This window comes from Pteronotus mesoamericanus, unplaced genomic scaffold, assembly GCF_021234165.1.
Source record: "Pteronotus mesoamericanus isolate MK-2021 breed Mesoamerican mustached bat unplaced genomic scaffold, CSHL_Meso_final scaffold_125, whole genome shotgun sequence".
NCBI classification, from domain to species: Eukaryota; Metazoa; Chordata; class Mammalia; order Chiroptera; family Mormoopidae; genus Pteronotus; species Pteronotus mesoamericanus.
Window position 1 is genome coordinate 4,853,683 of NW_026555304.1, and position 20,632 is coordinate 4,874,314.

The window sequence follows — 20,632 nt, forward strand, 5'->3', positions numbered from 1 at the left end:
GCTTTGGTGGGGACACTGAAAGTCTCAGTTTTAACAGTTGCCAATTTGTCAATTAGGGGTGTTGAAGAAGCTGTTACAGGGAACAAGGGGAACATTGAAGAAGTCCATATTTCCATACCCTTCTCATGTAAAAAGACGTCTTCTCACAGAGAAGTAGATACTGAGGGTGTATTTACTGTAATTGGACAGTCTCAATTTCCCCCAAGGTTCCCTTCTAAGTGGTACAGATCCTTTGCTTTCTTCTCTGACCACTCCCCTTCCTTTCTCTTTCTAGACAAATGCCTCTTCCATGTTGAAGGAGAATGCTTCTGTACTTTTCAAGATATTTAACTGATAAGTGGAGATGTCCCACGTTGACGTATGCAGATGCCCTAAAAATGGAGGGAGGTGGTGACAGAGTAACTCTGGAGCCAGCCCCCAAATTGATGAGATGACAGTTAACAGAGACCCCTGTGTCCTGGCCCAGAGAACCCCTCAGAACTCCTTTCAGATTTTGCTAGTCAGCTCAGAGACACAGACCCTAATACCCTCCCTTTACCTGAAGCATTGCATGTGTCTGCTAGGAAGCCACGTGTACCAGTAAGAATTAAAACTAAACTTAATGCCAAGAGGAAGAGATTGTTGTGACTGTAATATGTCATTTGCTATTTTAAATTACACTGCTGACTATTTTACATTCCCTAGTGTGCCTTTAATGTTAAAAAGACCTTAATGAAGCATTTGAATATTGAGCAACTTGAAAGTACTTCATATGAAACCCTGATTAAGGGGGGACTCTGGCCAGAACACAGTGCAACCATGTGTTTGCCATACTCTGTGAGAGTAACTGCTTGAAACTGCCAAATCAAAGTGGATATTGTGTTCAAAGATACAGGGTCTGGTGCAGGAACCTCAGGCATGCAAGTCTTCCCCAGTTGAGCTGGTGCGGTTGAGTTAATGAAGAGCATTCATTCAGAATATCACCCTACTTGACTTGGAACATCTTTTCAGGGTGTTGTCATTGAACTTTCAATTACCTTCCAGCTTTGTGTCATCCATAAAAATCTCTTCGACATCTTAGTTCAGTGCATTGAGAAAAGGGTTGACCTGGAAGGAAACAAGATGGGACCTAATGATATTATTTATTAACATAATAATCATAAATAATAAGCAGTGTGAATTGATAGCACCTCTCCAGACAGAGATCTGTCCAGTCTTCCTTAGGAAGGAAAACTGTCCTTTTATCTTGAAACCCACAGCCTCTCACCCCCTCAGCTACTTCCAACCACCCACCCACTGTGGAGGGGGGCCATCACCCATACTGTGAAACTTACCCGAAGAGTCTACTAGAAATCCTGTAATTTTCTATCCAGTTAAATCAGTAATAACAGAGATATGCCATCTTTCAATCTTTCAACTTTTTTTTTTTTAAAGAACTAGGGACCAATCAGAAATCAAGCCAGAACATTCAGAACACGAATCTGTTTTATACTAATTTTCAGATTGAGCTATCTCAGTTTTGAACTCTGAAGTGAGTGCTTCTCGTGATGATTGATGGTCTTGTCTGTCTAGCCTTGTTTGTTCTTCATATGTGTTACAGAATTTTAACATGCGTGTTTATCTCAAGAGAGAGTAACCCCTTACCTACACCGCAAACACACAAGCACACACATACAGTACACACCCCCCCCCTTTCCTCCACTGTCTGCCTCACTTCCTTTTGTACCCATGGCATAGGTTGCAGCTGAGCCCAGGGCTGCGTTTCCAGCCCTGCTCACTCTGTTTTCTGGGTTCCCTGTACCATGTGAGCCCTGGACGGCTTCTTTCTGCTTTTGACCCAGATGCAGTGGGACGTCAGCACCACTCAGCCTTGTCATTCTTGTTCTGATTAGGCCAATGAAGAGCCTGTGTTGGAGGACATCTCTCAGACACAAGCTCATCACTGGAGGGGCAGGAGGGAGGATGGATTTTTCTGAGCACTAATTTACATAATAAATTAGTGAGGTTAGGTTAGATTTAGAGCTTAAAAATGAGAAGTATAGTCAATCCTCATTATTTTTGGATTTCATCTTAGTGAGTCTGCCTACTGCCTAAACTGTGTTTGTAATCCCATATCCACCCTCATGCACATATGGGATTCATTCGCAGGCATGCGCAGAGTGGGGAGTTTGAATTTCCAGCCGTGTGCACTTGCTGCTGAGGTTGAAGTACGTGACACTCTGCCTGCCTTGTTTCAGCTCATACCTGGGACAAGTGTCCTTTCCATAGTCTGTAGTCCTGTGATTTCACATTTTGTTGGTGATTTCACTGGCTAAAATGCCTGATATTGGTGCTGAAGTGTGTCTGGTGTTCCCAAGTACAGAGGGCTGTGATGTACCTTGTAGAGAAAACACTTGAGCTGGATATGAATCCTTCAGGCAGGAGTTCCAGCACTGTTGGCTGTGAGCATGATGTCAGTGAATCAACAATATATAAAAAATAAGGTGCCTTTACACAGAAACACACATAAGCAAGGTTAGGTATTGTTTGGTTGATGAAAATGCTCTGACCAACAGCAGTGGTTCCGTAGTCCCTAACTCAGTGTTCTTGCAACCTTCGAGAACACAGTTACCATCGATAATGGGACTGGACAGCATGTATGAGAGAAATTGAAACCTCCCCCAGCAGCTCCCAGGAGTCCAGGCGGCCCTCTCCACCTCCCCCTGCTGACGTTTGCCCTTATGTGACACTCTCCTTTGCAGGTTACTTTCTGAACTTTCTGGAGCCAGTGAACAATATCACTATAGTCCAAGGCCAGACTGCAATTCTGCACTGCAAGGTGGCTGGCAATCCACCCCCCAGCGTGCGATGGCTGAAGAATGACGCCCCGGTCGTGCAGGAGCCCCGGCGTGTCATCATCCGGAAGACGGATTATGGCTCTCGGCTGCGCATCCAGGACCTAGATACAACAGACACCGGCTACTACCAGTGTGTGGCCACCAACGGGATGAAAACCATAACTGCCACTGGCGTCTTGTTTGTGCGACTTGGTGAGTGGGGACAGTCTGGGCCTATTTCCAACTAGGGAGCTAGCTTCACAGCCACTGAGTGGGAGATTAACTTGCTGTTTGAAATTGCATACATGCATGCGCGCGCGCGCGCACACACACACACACACCCCACCCCCACCCCCCCCCCCCCCGCCCCGCGCCGCCCCAAGCAGAGAGGAAATGAATAAAGCTGTTCCCCAGGGCCTTCCCTGTTGTGCACAAGGCCCAGAGTCCCCTGCTTCCCATTCAGCTAGTAAGAAGAGGGGCATAAATGGACACAACAGATGCAGAACATAATCCCAGGCACAAAGGTGAGCTGTAAGATTTAGCGGGCAGGTCGTATGTCACAAAGTCACCCTGCTGCACACAGCCTGGGAGGCTCCATAGGCCCAAATAACTACCTACCCCACTGACACCTGGCCCAGCTGAGAGGCGGGGCGGACAGCCAGCATGATGACAGTTCTCTATTCTTGTGCTGGTTAAATGGCTGGAAGGCATGTGTCCCCCTTTCATCCCAGTTGTGAGAAGGTCCCTGAAATGCTCCAGCCTGTCACAAAAACCTCAGGCCACTATGTCACCGATTGGTAAGATAGGTCTTGTGAATCAAGGTTAAATGAGGAGAGAAAAAGAGAAAAATTCCAATAATATGTCCAAATGTTTCTGCCTAAACAGAGAGAGCCCCTCCATGCTCTGGGGTTTCCCTGTCCCTGGCAGAGCCCGGCCGAGGACAGCTTACCCTGAAGGAATGCCCTGGGCTGTGGCCGCCTTCACCATCGACTGTATTGGAAAAAAGTTTGGTTCCAAATCATGAAGTATTAATAACATGTCCTTTAATTTTCTTTTTAGGTCCCACACATAGCCCAAATCATAATTTTCAGTAAGTATCTGTTTTCCTCAAACCACTTTCTCATTCCCTGAGGGTTTCCGTTATGTAAGAATCCAGGTTTTAAATCCAGCACACATGTCTTTGCCAAATTTGCTGGAAGTTGGCTGCGCTTCACAACAGGATGGCAATGCGTTTGCTGTGGGCTGGAAAACCATTATATTTTCCAGCTAGTGTTAAGGAAAATGTCATGACAGCAGACATTGATAGTGCCTCTCATCTATCGTGACCTTCCAGGCAGGCACCTGGGAGAAGTATCAATACACAGACTAGTTTGCCAGGGACACCAGGACTTGGTATCCAAGCACATTTGAAGCCAGGGAAGCAGTCCCTGAAGTCCCAGCACCACCCACAGCCATAGGCAGACTCTTAGACCCACTTCAGCCATAGGGAAGCTGACGCTCTGAGCCTGGCTCAGGGTCTTCCTTGAGCTATGAACTCGGGCCTCTGTTCCTGGTCCCGTCTTTCCAACATGCCCATCCATTGTGGGAAGATTCCCCACTGAACCTGACACATTCTAATCATGTGCCTGAGAATTACTCTTCAGCACTTGTGTTTGAGGTTGCAGTGGCGGTTGGATTCCTCATATCCTACCCAGGCGTATACCTCATATCTCTACCCAGGTAGAGGGTCAGAGCTTCAGCTCCAGTGTTCTAAAGTGACATGGGTGCTGTGTTGGTGCGCTGAACAGTGTTTGCACATCCCTGTCCCCCTGGCCGCTGGGGCACAAGGCGGGGCGGGGCAGGGCCCTCCAAGCACACAGCAGGCACCTCTTGCACAAGGCAGATTTTTGGGAACATTCTGTGTTCAGCAAATGTGCTGAGGCATTTCTCCTTAACAATCATTCATGCACTGCACTGTCACATGGATGGGCCAGAGCCAGGCCTTTCTCAGCTTTGAGAGCTACTGCATCTCACTTTTACTCATTTTTTTTAAATATAAATGATATACTCAACATGTTTGACTAACAGCATCAGTACATTTAAAATTTCCTGAATTGTCTTTCTCTCTGTCCCCCGAGTGAGTGACTCTTCTTGCATTGTCAGGAATTTCTGTGGCTCCTGTGCCCTCTGTGGCCTCTTGGTCTGTGACCCGGGACTGGTGGACAGTTTCTCAAGGGGGATTCTGAAGAGTAGAGCCTGAAGGAGCACACACGGGCGTGGCTTCCCTGCCTATTTCTCCTTGTCTCCAAAGTGATCTCCAGATCTGTTCATTTCGCTGCTCTGAAGGAGCAGAGCTGTACTGACGGCCTTGCTCCCCGTTCCCCGTCACCTCTGAGGCTTGCTGAACATAAACGTTTCCTGGCACTTATGATTTCTCTTTGCCAGCTGTCTCTTGCCCATTGCCCTTATATAGTTTCTTAATGACTTAATAATTATGTGTCTTCTTGATAACAGACATTTAAATTTTCTGTCATTTGTCAATAATTATATGGGTTCTCATGTGTCTTATTAAAGAACACCTTAATTCTCTTGATATATTCTGAGGGTATTTTGATTGGAATTGCAATGAATTTTTAGATAAATTTTGGAAATTAATATTTAATTGAATTGCCAAGGACCACTTTCTTCATGCTTTAAGATAGTCTTTTTTCCTAAAACTTACTATGAAAAATTTCAAACATGGAAAAGTAGAAAGAAGTTCCCTACCAACCTAGACCCTATGTAGTGTTTACATTAACTACACTGTGCTAATTTTGTCTCTTTCCATCCATCTCCATCCTTCTCCATCCTGTCTTATTTCTTTTAATTAATTTCATAAGTTGCAGATTTTTGTACACTCACCCTGAAATTTTTCAGCATGGAAATCATTAACAAGAGTTCAATATCTGTACATTCTTGTCTCTTTTTGAGTTAACTTACATACATTGAAAAGTACAGATCTTCACTATTCCATAAATAAGGTCCAACAAATGCAAAACCCTCTGTAGTCCAAACCCCTATCTAGGCACAGAACATTCCTCTCACTCTAGAAAGTTATATCAGGAAACCTCCTAGTCCACTTCCCCCTTCCCCTGGCAACCACTGTTCTGATTTTTTTTCTACTGTGGACTAGTTTTAGGGGTTTTAGAACCTCATAGGCATGAAACTCTACAGCACATAGCCACTAAGCTTGGCTTCCTTCATTTGGCATTGTCTTTGAGATTCACCCATGTTGTACATGTATCAGTAGGTCACTGGTTTCACTGCTAAATAGTGTTCCATTGTGTGACTGTGCCCGTCAGTGAATCCATGGTCCTGTTGATGGGCTCCTGAGCAGACCGCATCTTTTCACTATTATGAATAAACTGTGATGGATTTCTCATACACACGTTTTGTGGACATCTATTTTCATTTCTGCTAGGTAAATACCTAGGGGTAGGATTGCTGGCTTATAGGGTCTGTGTATGTTGAGTTTTGTAAGAAATACCTGACCTTCCTCTGAGGGGATGGGAGCGCTTTGGTCACTGCACACATTCACCAGCATTTGCTGGTTGATCTTTTTATCTTGAACCTTTCCAATGTGTATTATTCGTGGAATGCTTAGGATTTGTGCATTTCATTATATGTAAGGTTTAACTCAAGTGACCTTTATGTCATACTACTGTCTTAAAATAATATTTATTAGTTATTTTAAATTTTCAAACAAATACGTTTAAAATTATAAAGTTTTCTTTGAATGCCATTTTGGCTATATCTTTCTCTTCCACCTCCAGTCACATGCACATAAGCTTTTATTTTTTCTGATTTTTTTTTTTTGTTGTTGTTGTTGCATTATTATCAGTGAATTTGGGATATATTTTACTTTTGATAATTTGGTAAGGTTTTCTTTGTGACCAATTAGATATGGTCAGTTTTTGTGACTATGTCCTGTTGTTTCAACAAATAGTGTTTTCTGGTGGGGCCACACATATCTTGATTCATATATTAAGTGTGTTATTAAAAATGTCTGGTTTTTTTTTTGTTTGTTTGTTTGTTTTTTTGTCTACACGGATTACATACTTAATCTGGAGTTTCCAGTTTCTATCAATTTTCTTTTCTTTAAAATCTCTGTGTATGTTCTTAAATGCATCTAAGTTTGAGGCTGTACAACTTTTGTTTGTTTTGTTTTGAAGTCCCCATTAATGTTTTTTCCGGTTTTGTTTGTGGATAATAATATTGCTGCGCTGGCTATCTCTTCATTGGCATTTGCTACAAACCTCTTTTTACTATTCCTTTTCCACTTTTTTCCCCATCCTTTTTGTGTGTTCTGTTTTACATAGGTCACTTGTAAATAGCATGTAAGGACATTTTTTTGGAGGTTGTTAAGGAGGGTTTTCCAGTTTGGCAGTTCATGTAAATACATGTAGGTTGTATTCATTTTAACAAACTTACAGCATTCCATTGTGTGAGTCAGTCCCCCTTTAATTGTCCATGTGCCTGAGAGTGAAAGGCAGTAGTCTCCCCGGACACAGACTGTCTTAATGTGAACATCTGTCTGTGCCTCCTTGTCCCTGTGGCCGAGAGCCCTCTTGTGGTAGAGAGCTGGGCCTGGAATTGCAGGCAAACCTCCCACCTCCACCAGATTGCCCTCCCAAGTGTCCAAGGAATCCGCAGTCCCCCCAGCATACCACAAATTCTCATTTCCCCATGTTTTCCAACACGTGGTATTATCAGAACTTCAAATTTTGCCAACAGTAACTTATAGTAATTTTACATTAGATCTGACCAGTGAATAGTGAAGTTGAACATAATTTTTGTTGGTTTAATAAACATTAAACTGCCTGCCCATGTACAGTTTATGCTCCTTGTTTGAGGATTTCATACCTGCAAATTCTGTTCCTCACTGAAATTTCTTTGTAACTCCAAAATTAATACTCAGGATGTTTTCACAGTCACTTGTGGACGTGTACAGACCTGTCACCCAAGGCACGTGGTCCCAGCTGAGATGTGCCTTCTTGTTTGAGCCCTCCTGCTGCCCACAGGTGTCCTTTTTGAGGTCTGTTTCCATTGTATGCTTTTTGTTGGTGATTTTGCTGCTGAATGGCTCAGGCACAGCGTGGCCGTGCTGCTTGGCAATCCTTAGTGAGGAAGCTGGGGTGTGTCTCTTGGAGGAAATGAGTGTTAGGTGAGCTTCTCTTCTGAGCTTGGTGCTAGTAAAACAGGAACAGAAACACATGTAAAACAAGGTTATATATTGATTGGTTAATGAAAATGTGATGACCACATACAGTAAACTCTATTTTTCCATAAGGAGCAATGGCTTAGTATTTGTTAATTTGATGTTTAAGTGATTATGGAAAACTACTACTACAGATAACCAGAATGGACTGTATTTTGTTCATATTTCATTAAAATGTTTGGATTTTCCTTACTGATTTACAAGAGTTTTAAAATGTATTTTAGATATCCTTTTCATATAGTTTTTACTCTGTCTGGAATTGATTTTATGCTGGTATAATATGGGGTTCTGTAATATGTTTCCATATCAATGGCCTAATGCAGTGATTTCCAACATTCTTCATTTCACGGCACACATAAACTAATTACCAACATTCTGTGGCACACCAAAAAATATATTACATTTTTTACCAATCTGACCCCAAAAAAGGTTTAGTTTTGATTCATTCAAACTGGATGGCTATTGTATTGGCTTTTTTTTTTTTTTTATTTGACAATCTAAGGGAAAAGAGGTTAGTGCCCCTGGCTAAATAGTCAGATATTGCATGTGTTAAAAAAAAGTTTTTCCCCCAAGGGCATAGGCTTTATTTGAGGACTGTTGGAGGAAGAGAGGGAGGAGTTAAGACTGGTGGACAAAAGGGTGGAGGGGCTTCTCAACCTGCTTTTTAATTTAGTGCTTGTTGCCTGGAGGTTAGGGTGAGTAAGAACTGCTGTAGAAGTGAGAGGAGAGGAAGAGGAAGGGTGATGGAATAGCTATTTTCTTAGGGATGGAAGCCAGGACCAGGGTATGGGGGCTTGGGGAAGGAAGGGAAGGCACCCGTTACATACTGAGGCTCAACCCAGGTCACTGCGTGATGCCAGCTTCCCCAGCCGCCCTGGCCTATCCCAGCTTGTGACCCAGGTGTCTGCCCTGCTAGCTCCCTCAACTTCATGTAGAGAGGAAGGGGATGAAGATATGTGGAACGGTGCCACTCTCTGTCTCTGGGTCCCTTGCCTAGGAGACCTGCTCACTTAGCCTGCCCTGAAGTCCCAGGTTCAGGAGGTCAGGAAGGCAACATGCAAGCAAGGGAACAGTTGTGCCCTTCATCACACCTCCTGGCACTCTGCCTCTCTCTGGCTCTTCATGTGAGGCTGCAACTCTTGGCTCCATCCTTGTGTATCTTGTCTTTGTTTCCGTTCTCCCAGTCTGGCCATCCTGCCAGCAGAGCGGATCGCTGCAGTCCCTGTGTGAGTTAGTACAGCACAGCTGCCAATGGCCACAGCCAAGGGAGGCCACTGTGGCCACGTGAAAGATGTCCTTGATCCTTCACTCAGAGCACCGGGAGGAGCACTCCACAAAGGACAAGGCCCTACCTGCTTGGTTAGTACAGTGCCCTGCTCATATGTAACAGAGATAAGGCGCTGCTTGGAGAGCTCCCTCAGTATGACCAGGTTGGTCCACATGTCCCAGTTTGCAGCCAATCAGCACAGCCTTGGCAAGACTTCTCCCTTGCCACTTATTGAGGACACTGTCCATTGTTTCTGGTTGGGTAATGTGAAAGCAGGTGAGCACAGCATCTGAATCAGGATACGTCAGGGGACAGACAGTGGGGACATAACTTTGGAGGCAGATGTCCTTGGCGATCATCTGTAGCAGCACCATTTGCCTCATTTCATGTCCCCTAACACCATGATCTGCAGCAGCTGCACTGCCCTACTATGGTCCTAGCTCTGCACCAGACCCCTCCCCCAACTGCCCCTGCACAGCCCCGTCCCAGGCATCACTGACACCTGCAGCACTACAGCTGCAGTTGCAGCCACTGGGCCCCAACACTAGCATCTCGCAGGCTGGCACTGAGCTTCCACCCAGGCCATGGGCCCCCTCTGCTTTATTCCCAGACCCTTAATTCAGGCAGCACACCAGATGAAAATCACGGGCCTAGTGCCTTGGACACCATCTAATGACTACCCTCATCTGTAATCAGTAAACTTATTGTGACCTCTGTCATGTGAAATTTCTGTACATGCAGATCTGCTTCGATGTGCTCTATTTTCATCCAGTAGCTTCTGTACCTGGAGTAATACCACAATATCTATATAATAATTGATAAATAATAAAACAAGAATAATCTGTTTTGTGTACTCACAAGTGCCAGCTGACTTTTGCAATGCCCTGTATACACAAATAGCCTTACCTACTACTATGGACTGAATTGTTGCTACCCCAAATTCACGTTTTGAAGCCATAACCTTACCCCCCGCCCCCCGCCATGGGACTATTAGAGATAGGGCCTTTAAGGAGATAATTAGGTTAAATGATTTAGGTCATAAGGGTGGGTCCCTGATCTTATAGGAATGGTGTCCTTATAATAAGAGGAAGAAACATCAGAGCTCTCTCTCCACCAAGTGAGGGCACAGCAAGAAGGTGGCCACTTGAGATCAAGGAACTGAATAGACCAGAAGTTGATACTGAACTTCTCAGCCTCCAGAACTGTTGAGAAATCAGTATCTGTTGTTTAAGTCACCCCATGTCTACTATTTGTTAGGACAGCCCGACCTGACTAGTATAGCTACGTTGTTACTATGTCATTTTTCTAATTATCTTGACCATTGTCTTTTATTCTCCCATATGAATTTTATCAGTTTGTATTTTCATTGAAATTGCATAAAAGTTCGATTTTGCATTTTTTTCAGATATAGGGTGAAAAAAAAATCAAACTTCTTTTTTGCATTTTTTCAGATATAGTAGCTTTTCTCCTTTTGATATATCACTATCATGTTACATAATAGAGTTCCCGTTGAGTCACTTCACCATTCCAGACTGACTGCACTAGGTCAGGTGAGTTATTCTTCAGTGACTGCACTAACCTGCTAACTTTATGCTGGCACATGACATTTTGCCAGATACGTTGTAGACCGAGGCACCAGGCCATTGGTAGTTGGCTTTCTGATGCCATGATTTTTTTTCTCTCCATTTGTTGATGGGGGAGACCTGGTTCTTCTTGCTGATGCATGTAAAGAATTACATATCAACAAATCTATGTGCATGCAACCAGAGTTTATTAGTGACCCATTCCCATGGAAGAGAACAGGCCTCTAGTAGCTAAGATGGGGGTTGGGGGGAGCGGTGAAAGGCAGAGGTTCAGGGCAAAGCAGACAAAAGAAAGAACAGCTGAAGGCTGGGGTGGCAAGCCTCCGGGAGGCCTGAGGCCAGAGCGCCCAGAGCACCCAGAGGGCCCAGTGCACCAAGAGAGCGAGTCCTTTGTTGTGGGGACTTACACAGTTGGTGGGATGGAAGTAGAAATGTTACATATTGATTAACTGGTAAGTGTGGTGCCAGCTTTCCTAGGGGGATGTGACTACCCAAGCTTAGATATGTGCGAAGGTCTGTTAGCCCAAATCCTTATCTTGCTCCAGACTCTATTTGTTCATCTTGTTGTAAAACAGATACGTGACAGGAAGCTGTTAATTAAAGTTGGGGCAATTACCCAAAGTTATTTATGGGCTGCTCTTGGGGCACTGTGGACCCCCTCCCACATTTCAGGCCTTGGGATGAAAGCACAGTTTCAAGGCTTTCTCTCCTAGAATAGTGGAAATGCTACATAGAATGTCAAGGACTTCCCTCCTTCCTTGCTAACATAGTGTTTCTTGTGATGTTGGAATACCTGGCAATAGTGTCAGACCAGGCTCAGGACTGCTGACTTAGCAGACGAGACCTGTCTTTCTCCCCCTTCCTGCATTGGTTTACTTCAGTCCACCTAAATGATGAAAGGCGTTTCCTGGCAACCAGGATGCTAGACGCTGGCCAGTAACAGCAGCGCAGTCTCAGAGTTCTTCCTGTGCTGTTTCCTGCCTCACAGTGGCTGTGACTGTGTTTCAGTGGACTAACCGCCATCTCCTCTATGATGTCTCTGGAAGTTACCCATAACAAAGACAGAAAGGGAAAATCAGTCGGCTTAAAACAGAATCATTCATAAGTTCCATGTTTTTGTCAGTGGAATATCAGCAGCTTTTCCTATGCTGTGACTCTGCTCTTGGGTCATTTCCCGAGGAAATACACAGCAGTTAAAGGTTGGTCTAGTGGTATATCCTGTACCTGCAAATGGAAAGGTGTACTGTGAATAATAACATAGCATTGGTTGATCCTGTGTGCTGTAACTCAACTTCGGGACACACTGCTGTATGTTCTGAAACTCGAACAGGAGAGGTTATGGTGACTCACCCCTCCAAGCTGATTGCCCTCCTTCCTGGTGTTGCCTCACATGTCCACACACGTAGACATTGGTAACGTGCACATCAGTTTGTGTGTGTTGAGGGAGATGGAGGATGGACATCCACAAAGGTTAAAGGAATTACTACCATTTACAATAGTTTTTTCTTTTGCCCATTTATAGGGGGTGAGGTAAGGAGCGTTTATATGTGGAGAACAAAAGCTTTAAGAAGAGGCTGTTTCCCTACAAATGCAGGCTCAAAGACAGGATTATTATAGCTTACTCAGGTAGCATTTTGATAATGCTAGGGGATTAACGTGAGGGTGTGTGTCTCATATATCATAGTGGGTTTCATATTTATCTGCTCTTCTAAAAAGTGGTTCATTTTCACGATTATAGACCCCTACATACACTGGCAGGATGGCCTGCTGGCATGGAGGTGGGTGGTGGAGTGGGGTGGGGCAGTATACTGAAGGGCAGGGTAAGCTCCCTGAAGCTCGAGCATCAGACTTTCCTGTTGCCTACAGTGCTGTCCTGGGACAACCTCATGGCCCACGGATGTTTGCACACATAATGTGCCTCAACAAACAACTACTTGAAAGAAGTGTATTGCTCTTTTGGACAGTTAAAAAGTTATGTGAACTGTCGACCTCTGGGAAATCACCTTCCTTAGGGCTGAGTTCTGAGCCCTCTAATTTTTTTACTTCGCATACTATAGCAGTTCCAAGGCTTCAGTCCTTCTCCACCCGAGTGGTCATGGCCCTAGAATCCCATTTCCAGGTCTGATACATATCGCCTCCAGGCCCCCAAATACAGCTGCAGAATGGTGTCTCTAGGCAGATGTCTCAAAGGCAATTTTGCATGTCTCAAAGAACTTAGTCATCTTCCACCTCACACTCCTTCCGTGGCTATTTTGGGGGAATTTGTCATAAATCTAGTTGAAATTTTATCCTGATTACAGGAAAACAGCACTGTTTGAAAAATTAAAAAAAACAAACAAACAAACCTTGAAACTGCCAACTAATACGCCAGTAATTAAAAATGACTCAGGAGAAACCAAGCTGCCTCACTGTTGGTAAGTAAACTAACTTGATGTTAAAGCCCTTAAACCACCAACCTCTTCAAATTAAGGTGAAAGGAGGAGAGAAGAAAACCTAATTTTGTTCTCTATGATTTCTTGTTATGAAAAGTTTTACTTCCTGAAAAATGTAATAAATTTCTTTTAATTCCATAATATAGAACCTGAATAAAAGATAGAAGCTTAATCCTTTTAAGGTTATGTGATACAGGCAATGAGTGACTAAGCAGGCAAGCATTGTAAAGTAGAGAATATACACTCTCCTTAATTTAGACCATGTAGCAACACAAATGAAAATGCTTGCACTTAAGCAATAATGACAACATTAGTGCTTGACGTGTAGTAACACCTTTAATGCCCCCAGTAAGTCTTTTTGCATTCACCTGAGCCCAGGTACTATTAAGCCCTATTATGTATAGATGAGAGAGATTTTTACACACTGACCTCCAAAGTCACCCAAGGAAATACCAGCCTTCCAAAATTTCCCCAGTAGCAGACCAGCCCCCTAAGCATGGTGGAAGAGAATACCATTACTTCCCAGTGGACTGGTCACATCAGAATCAGTATGTCTCTACCTCTGGTGCCTTGTGCAATCCTGTCTTTATAGATGGCCATGGCAAAAGTCAGTGTTTCTAAAAGGTACAGCTGACTGGGTTTTTATCACATGAATGTTGGTGTTGGGTGTGTTCAGTTGGACCAGGTGAACATTTTTACCACATTTAATCTGACATGGGTATAATTGGATGCTAGGAGTATTTCATTTTGGAAGTAGAGATAAATCAGTATAAAGTATGGTATTTGATTTTTGAGGAAATCATTCATTAAACCAATTTAAATTGAAGGCCAGTCCCTTCAGTCTCTGTTCAAGGTATTGGGGACACAGCAACAAATGAAACAGACAAAAACTAAAAATGCCTCTGCTCCTTAAATTCTCTTAGAGGGCTTCTTTCACAAAACATATTTGAAAGATTCTTTCTGTAGTTTATTCCTATTTATTGATGACATCCTGTTATATGAAGATACTACTGTGTGTTTATTCACCTGTTGATGGACACTTGGATTCCTAGTTCAGAGCAATTGTAAGTAAAACTGCTGTGAACATTTGTGTTCAAGTATTTTTGTGAACACACTTCCATTTTTCTAGAATAAATTCTAGGTGTAGGATTGCTGGGTCACTAGGTAAGTGTACATATAAAGTATAAAAAATTGTCAAAGTCATCTCTCCAATTTACACTGCCACCAGCAATATATGAAAGTTCCAGTTGTTCCACTTTCTTACCAACATTTGATGTCAAGTCATTTAATGTTAGCCATTCTAGTGTCTTTGTGTTGTGATGATGCATGGTAGTTTAATTTATATTTCCTCCACGAAAAATGGGACCATTTTTCAGGCTACACCTTTGTGAAGTATTTGTCAGGCCTTTTGTCCAGTTTTACTGTGTTGTTTGCCTTTCTACTGCATTCTGGGATTTGCGTATCCTGAATACAATATTGTATATTCTGATTACAGTTTCTTTGTCATATACATAAAATGTTCTCTCCCAGCCTGTGGTTTGCCTTTTTATTTTCTTAATGCTGTCTTTCAGTGAGCAGGAAAACCTAATTTTGGTAAAAGTCTGATTTATCTTTTTTTTTCTTTTATGCATCATGTCTAAGAAATTTTGCCTTTATCTACCTCAACACTAAAAAGATATCCTGTGTTTCCTCCTGTGTTATAATTTTAATGTTTATGTTTAGGCCTGTGAGCCATCTCAAAAGCAGTTATTTTGCACAATGTGAATTGTGGGTTTAAGTTCATTTTATTCCATACAAATATTCAGTTGTTCAAGCACCGTTTTTTTCAATCCTCGCCTGAGGATATGTTTATTGATTTTAGAGAGAGAGGAAGGTGGGGAGGGAGAGACATTGATGCAAGAGAGAAACATCAATTGGTTACCTCCCTTATGTACCCCGAATGGGGATAAAATTTGCAACTTAGATATGTGCCCTGATGTGAAATTGAACCCTTAACCGTTTGGTATAGGGGATGACACTCCAACCAACTGAGCCACCCAGTTAGGGCTCAAGCACCATTTTTGGGAAGAGGTACTGTCTTCCTTGAATGCCTTAGGGCCTTTATTGAAAATCAGTTGACCATATGTGTGAGTCTACTTTGGAATTTTCTACCATGTTCTATTGATCTATTTTTAACCCCAATACCACATTGTCTGGATAATTGTAACATTATAGTCAGTCTTACAATCAGGTGGTGTAAATCCTCCATCAATCTTGTTCTCCTTCATGATTGTTTTGGCTATCCTAGTACTTTTGTATTTGCATATAAATTCTAGAATCAGTTTGTCAATTTCTACAACAGTGCCTACTGGCATGTTTTTTAACTTTTGATTTTGAAATAAATTCAAACCTACTAAAAAGTTACAAAAATAGTAATAAGTAGCCTCATATGCTCTTTACTCAGATTTACCAGTTGCTGTCAGGTTGCTGTATTTTATTTATTATTTCCTCAGTGCATATTTGTAATTATTTTTTCTGCATCATTTGAGAATATGTTGCATTCATTATACTTCTTTGTTGCTTAGTACTTCAGTGTCTATTCAATGATATTTCCTTATCTGAATTTGAAGAGTTGCAGCTTCAAATTCGGGGTATATGTCTTTGAATTGCTATTCATTCTCCAGTTTCTTTAATTGTCCCAGTTGTGCTGTTTAGATCTTTCACCCCTCAGCACAAAATCTTAACCATGTTGCTTTAGTCTCAACTGAGAAAATAACATAGTTATCTGTCTCTGTGTTTTCAGTAGTTGGTTTTTAAATATTAAAGTAACTTTTTGCCCCTGGGTTAACCCAGTTGGTCCATTACCCATTTTCATAATGTCTTTTTATTTTGCTGAGCCCAGTTTGCTCTTGTTTTGTGGAGCATGTTGCATGTTTGATTTGGAGGCATATTGGTCTGTAATATTTTTAGGATATTCTTGTCAGGTATTTTTATCAAGGTTATGTTTGCCTCAAAAACGAATTAGAAGGTATCCTTTACTCTTTATTTTCTGAAAGAATTTATGTAAAATTTCTGATGTTTATTCCTTAAATGTCGAACAGAATTCACCAGTTTCTATTATTTGGACTTGGGTTTTAATCATGGGAAGGTTTGTGATTACAACTTCACGTAGGAGATTTAGGTCTATTCTGAGTTTTTATTGGTATTGGCACTGATTTTGATATTTGTGTTTTTCAAGGAACTTGTCATTTTTTTGAAGTTGTTGGATCTGTTTAAATGTTTGTTCATAATACTTCTTATTATCTTTTAATATTTCTTAGTGTCTTTGGTGATGCCCCCTTGTGCTTTCCTGATATTGGTAATATGTATTTTCTCTTTTTCTTTTTTTCCCTTTTTAAAAACATAGTTGTTTTATTGATTATGCTATTACAGTTGTCCCTTTTTTTCCTCCCCTTTATTCCCCTCCCCCCAGCACCACCCCTCCCCCAGCATCCCCCACCCCCTTAGCTCATGTCCATAGGTCATACATATAAGTTCTTTGGCTTATTCTCCTTCATTATTTTTTCAAATACGTTTTCAATTTCTTGGTCTTCCTCTTCTTCTTCTGGCACCCCCCTATTATTCGGATGTTGGAATGTTTAAAGTTGTCACCGAGGTTCTCAAGCCTCTCCTCATTTTTTGGAATTCTTGTTTCTTCATTTTGTTCTGGTTGCATGTTTATCTCTTCCCTCTGCTCCCAATCGTTGATTTGAGTCCTGGTTTCCTTCTTTACTGTTGATTCCCTTTATATTTTTCTTTATTTCACTTTGCTCAGCCTTCACTTTGCTCAGCCTTAACTTTCTCCTCTATTTTGCAACCATACTCAACCAATTCTGTGAGCATCCTGATTACCAGTGTTTTAAACGGTGCATCTGATAGGTTGGCTGTCTCTTCTTCTCTTAGTTTTATTTTTGGAGCTTTGATCGGCTCTTTCATTTGGGCCATATTTCTTTGTCTTTGTGCTCCTGTTATGTTGGAAGGGGCGGAGCCTTAGGTATTTGCCAGGGTGGGGCAACCCAGGTTGCTTGTATGCGGGGGAGGAGTTGAAGAGGGAACAATGCTACTTGCTTGGCTCTCAGCCAACTTTCAGTCACTTCCCCTGCTACCCACAAGTAGATTGGGCCCTTCTAGTACTGATTCCCAGGTGGGTGGGTTTGTGTACATTCTAGGACCCTGCGGGGCTCTCCAGTGAACTCTCCCGAGAGGCTGATAGTTTCTCCCACTGCCATCTCCCCCACAGATTTTTAAAGCCAGACGTTCTGAGACTTTCTTTTCCTGTACTGGAACCCTGGATTGCTTGGTCTGTCTCACTCCCCAGCTGTTCTTACCCTTTTATTGGCACATAAATGTGGGACTGCTAGCTGCTTTCTTGCCCACCCCAGTCCTCCAGCCAATGCTTTGCCATGCATCCTCTCTGCCCCAGGTGCCCATCTCATCCCTCCTTCCAGTCTGGATGAATGTTTCTTCTTTAACTCCTTGTTTGTGGGGCTTTCATACAGTTTGATTTTTTTGGCACTCTGCTTATTTTTTGTTTTTAAATTTGTTGCTGTCCTTCTTTTGTTGTGTGAGGAGGCAAAGTGAATCTACCGATGCCTCCATCTTGACCAGAAGTCCTTATTTTCTCTTTTATTTAAATCAGTTTTTCCAGGGGGTAGCATTTTGTTAACTTTTTACAGAAACAACTTTGGGCCATATTGATTTTTTTATTGTTTTCTATTTTATTGATTTCTGCTCTTGTCAGTAGTATTTTCTTCTAGTTACTTCAGATTTAATTTGTCATTCCTTTTCTAATTCTTAAGGTGTAAAACCTTATCTAATTTAAGTATTTACAGCTGTCTTGTTTTTATTTTTTGTAATTTATATTTTCACATTTCAATTAAAATTGTATTTAATCTTCCTTGTTACTTCTTTTTTGAGCCCAAAGGTTATCTGGAAGAGTACTATTCAATTTCCAAATATTTGAAGAGTTTCTAAATATCTTCCGTTATTGATTTCTGATTTACTTCTTTGTGATCAGAGATTTATGGTTTCAATTCTTTTAAACTCTTTGTGAGTTGTTTTGTGGTAAGCATATGGTCTTTCTGGGTGAACATGCCATGTGCATTGAAACATGTGTGCTGCTTGTTGGGTATGTTCTACAAATATCCAGTAGGTCAAGGGGGTGATTACTCTTTCCATTGTTGTTTCTTCACTATTTTTTTTTAATTAGTTCCATTAATTGCTAAGAGACTGGTGTTAAAATTTCCAACCATAATTGTGGATTTGTCTGAGTTGTCCTCTAGTTCTCTCAATTCTTGTTCTCATTATCTCTGATATTAGTTGCATTCATATTTATGTCAATTTGGTTAATAGACCCTTTCATTTGAAAGGTGTTTTTGCTGAATATGGAATTCCAAGTTCACAATCCATTTTCCTTTGCTAGTGCATTGAAGCTATCTTTCCCCTGTTTTGTTTTTGCATTATTTCTGATAAGGGTCATGTCCCCTGTTTCTATTTATCCTAGATTTTTAGCAAGTTGACTGTGATGTGAGTCGATGTGGTTTCCTTTGTATTTATGTTGCTCGCTTTTCACAGACACTCCTTGATCAATGTGTAACTGTTTTTTAATCAAATTTGGAAAAAAAAATTTTCGCTATTTTTTTAAAGATTTTATGTATTTATTTTTAGAGAGATGGGAAGGGAGGGGGAAAAAGAAGGAGAGAAACAGCAATGTGAGAAAAAAACATTGATTGGCACACCCCCAATCAGGGACCTGGCCTGCAACCCAGGTATGTGTATTGACCAGGAATCAAACCTGAGACCCTTTGGTTTGCAGGCCACCAGCACTCAATCCACTGAGCCACACCAGCCAGGACTGGCTGTCATTTCTTCAAAATGTTTATCCTGATTCATTGCATCTCTCCAGTTCTCCTGGGGTCTTGATTGAACATAAGTTAGACCCCCCTGTGCTTTTTTCCACAGCTCAGGGAGAGTCTGTTTATTTTCTATAAATCTTGTGTCTCTTTGTTTCAGTATGGAAATCTTCTATTGAGCTTCAGGTTACCTATTTTTTTCTGACTTAATCCAATCTGTTGTTAATACCATGTTTTATTTGAGATTGTGTGTTTCGTTTCTTCCCTTTGATTCTTTATAGTTTCCATCTCTTCATATCTTCATTATACTTTCTTTTGTGCTTTGTTTCCCAGACTTGGAGTTCCTTAAAGTCCTGGTCTGCCCAATCTGACATCTCAGTCAGCTTTGGGTTGGTTTCTCTTGACTAAGGGTTATATTTCGCTGCTTTTTAATGTCTGGTCATTTTTTATTGTATACTGGACATTGTGGTTTGTACTCTAGCTTCTTTAGATTTCGTTGCCTTCCTCTGAAGAGTGTTTTGCTGCAGCAGCCTATTAGATCATGGTCAGGTCACCTGAAACTTACTGAGTTTAGCTTCAGGCTTTATTAAAGCGATTTATTTCAGTTTATTCTCTGGCCTCCCCAACCCCCACACCATCCAGTCTGAGATATACCTTCCTCTGCTTCACCTAAGAAGCCACTCATTTATTACAGGCAGACCCTTTTATAAGAACAATTACAAAATGGTTTTTGCCACTTTTAACAAAAACCATGGGGGAAATGTTAATTTTCTACACAATATGTAACTACATTTAAATTTTGACACTGATTACTTTTCAGCCTCAAAGAAAACTTACATTTATTTAAAGGTCCTTCATTATTTATATCCATGAATTTTCTAAGCTTTTCTTGAAGCAAATTTTTATTTTTAACATGTACAAATTCAGGAGATGATTGGCAATCAGCCCCACCATCTCTTTGGCCCCTTGTGAAGAAGCACTTTCTGTCACAACATGATGACTTCCTCTCCTCTCAACTTCCTTTCCCTTTCGTGTTGCTTTTTTATTTAAAAAAAGAGAAAACAGAGAAAGAAGCCTTCTCTTTTTCCATTTTTTTAAAATAAAAACCTATTGTGTTTTTTTCTCTCTCCCCACTCCTTGACCATGAACTTGTTGGTCTGTAAGTTTCTTTTTCATCTCTGTCATTAGACCTTGGATCAGTGCCTTGCAGCATTAGGAATGTAGGAGATTGCCAGAATTGAATTTTCTGACATTAATGTTCTTAATTTGGTGAATGTGTATTTCACTTTTGGCTTTAAGAATTTATAGATGGCTACTTCTGTCCCAGAACATTTCTTTTATCTCTTGAGTAACTGGTTTTACAGATTTTCTTCAGCTCTGTCACTCTTCAGAGTTCCCACACTATCCCAGGTAAAGATAAAGCATAACTCAGCTTGAAAATATAAAGTA

General features: G+C 41.6%; 1 protein-coding gene across 1 annotated transcript in view; it reads left to right on the forward strand.

The window, feature by feature from the left end:
• Positions 1-20,632, forward strand: part of ROR2 (receptor tyrosine kinase like orphan receptor 2) — a 197,374-nt gene that overhangs the window by 160,828 nt on the left and 15,914 nt on the right. The window contains exons 3-4 of the mRNA XM_054588032.1: positions 2,721-3,008; positions 3,855-3,885. Coding sequence (XP_054444007.1) covers positions 2,721-3,008; positions 3,855-3,885 — 319 coding nt within the window. The remainder of the gene's footprint in view (positions 1-2,720; positions 3,009-3,854; positions 3,886-20,632) is intronic.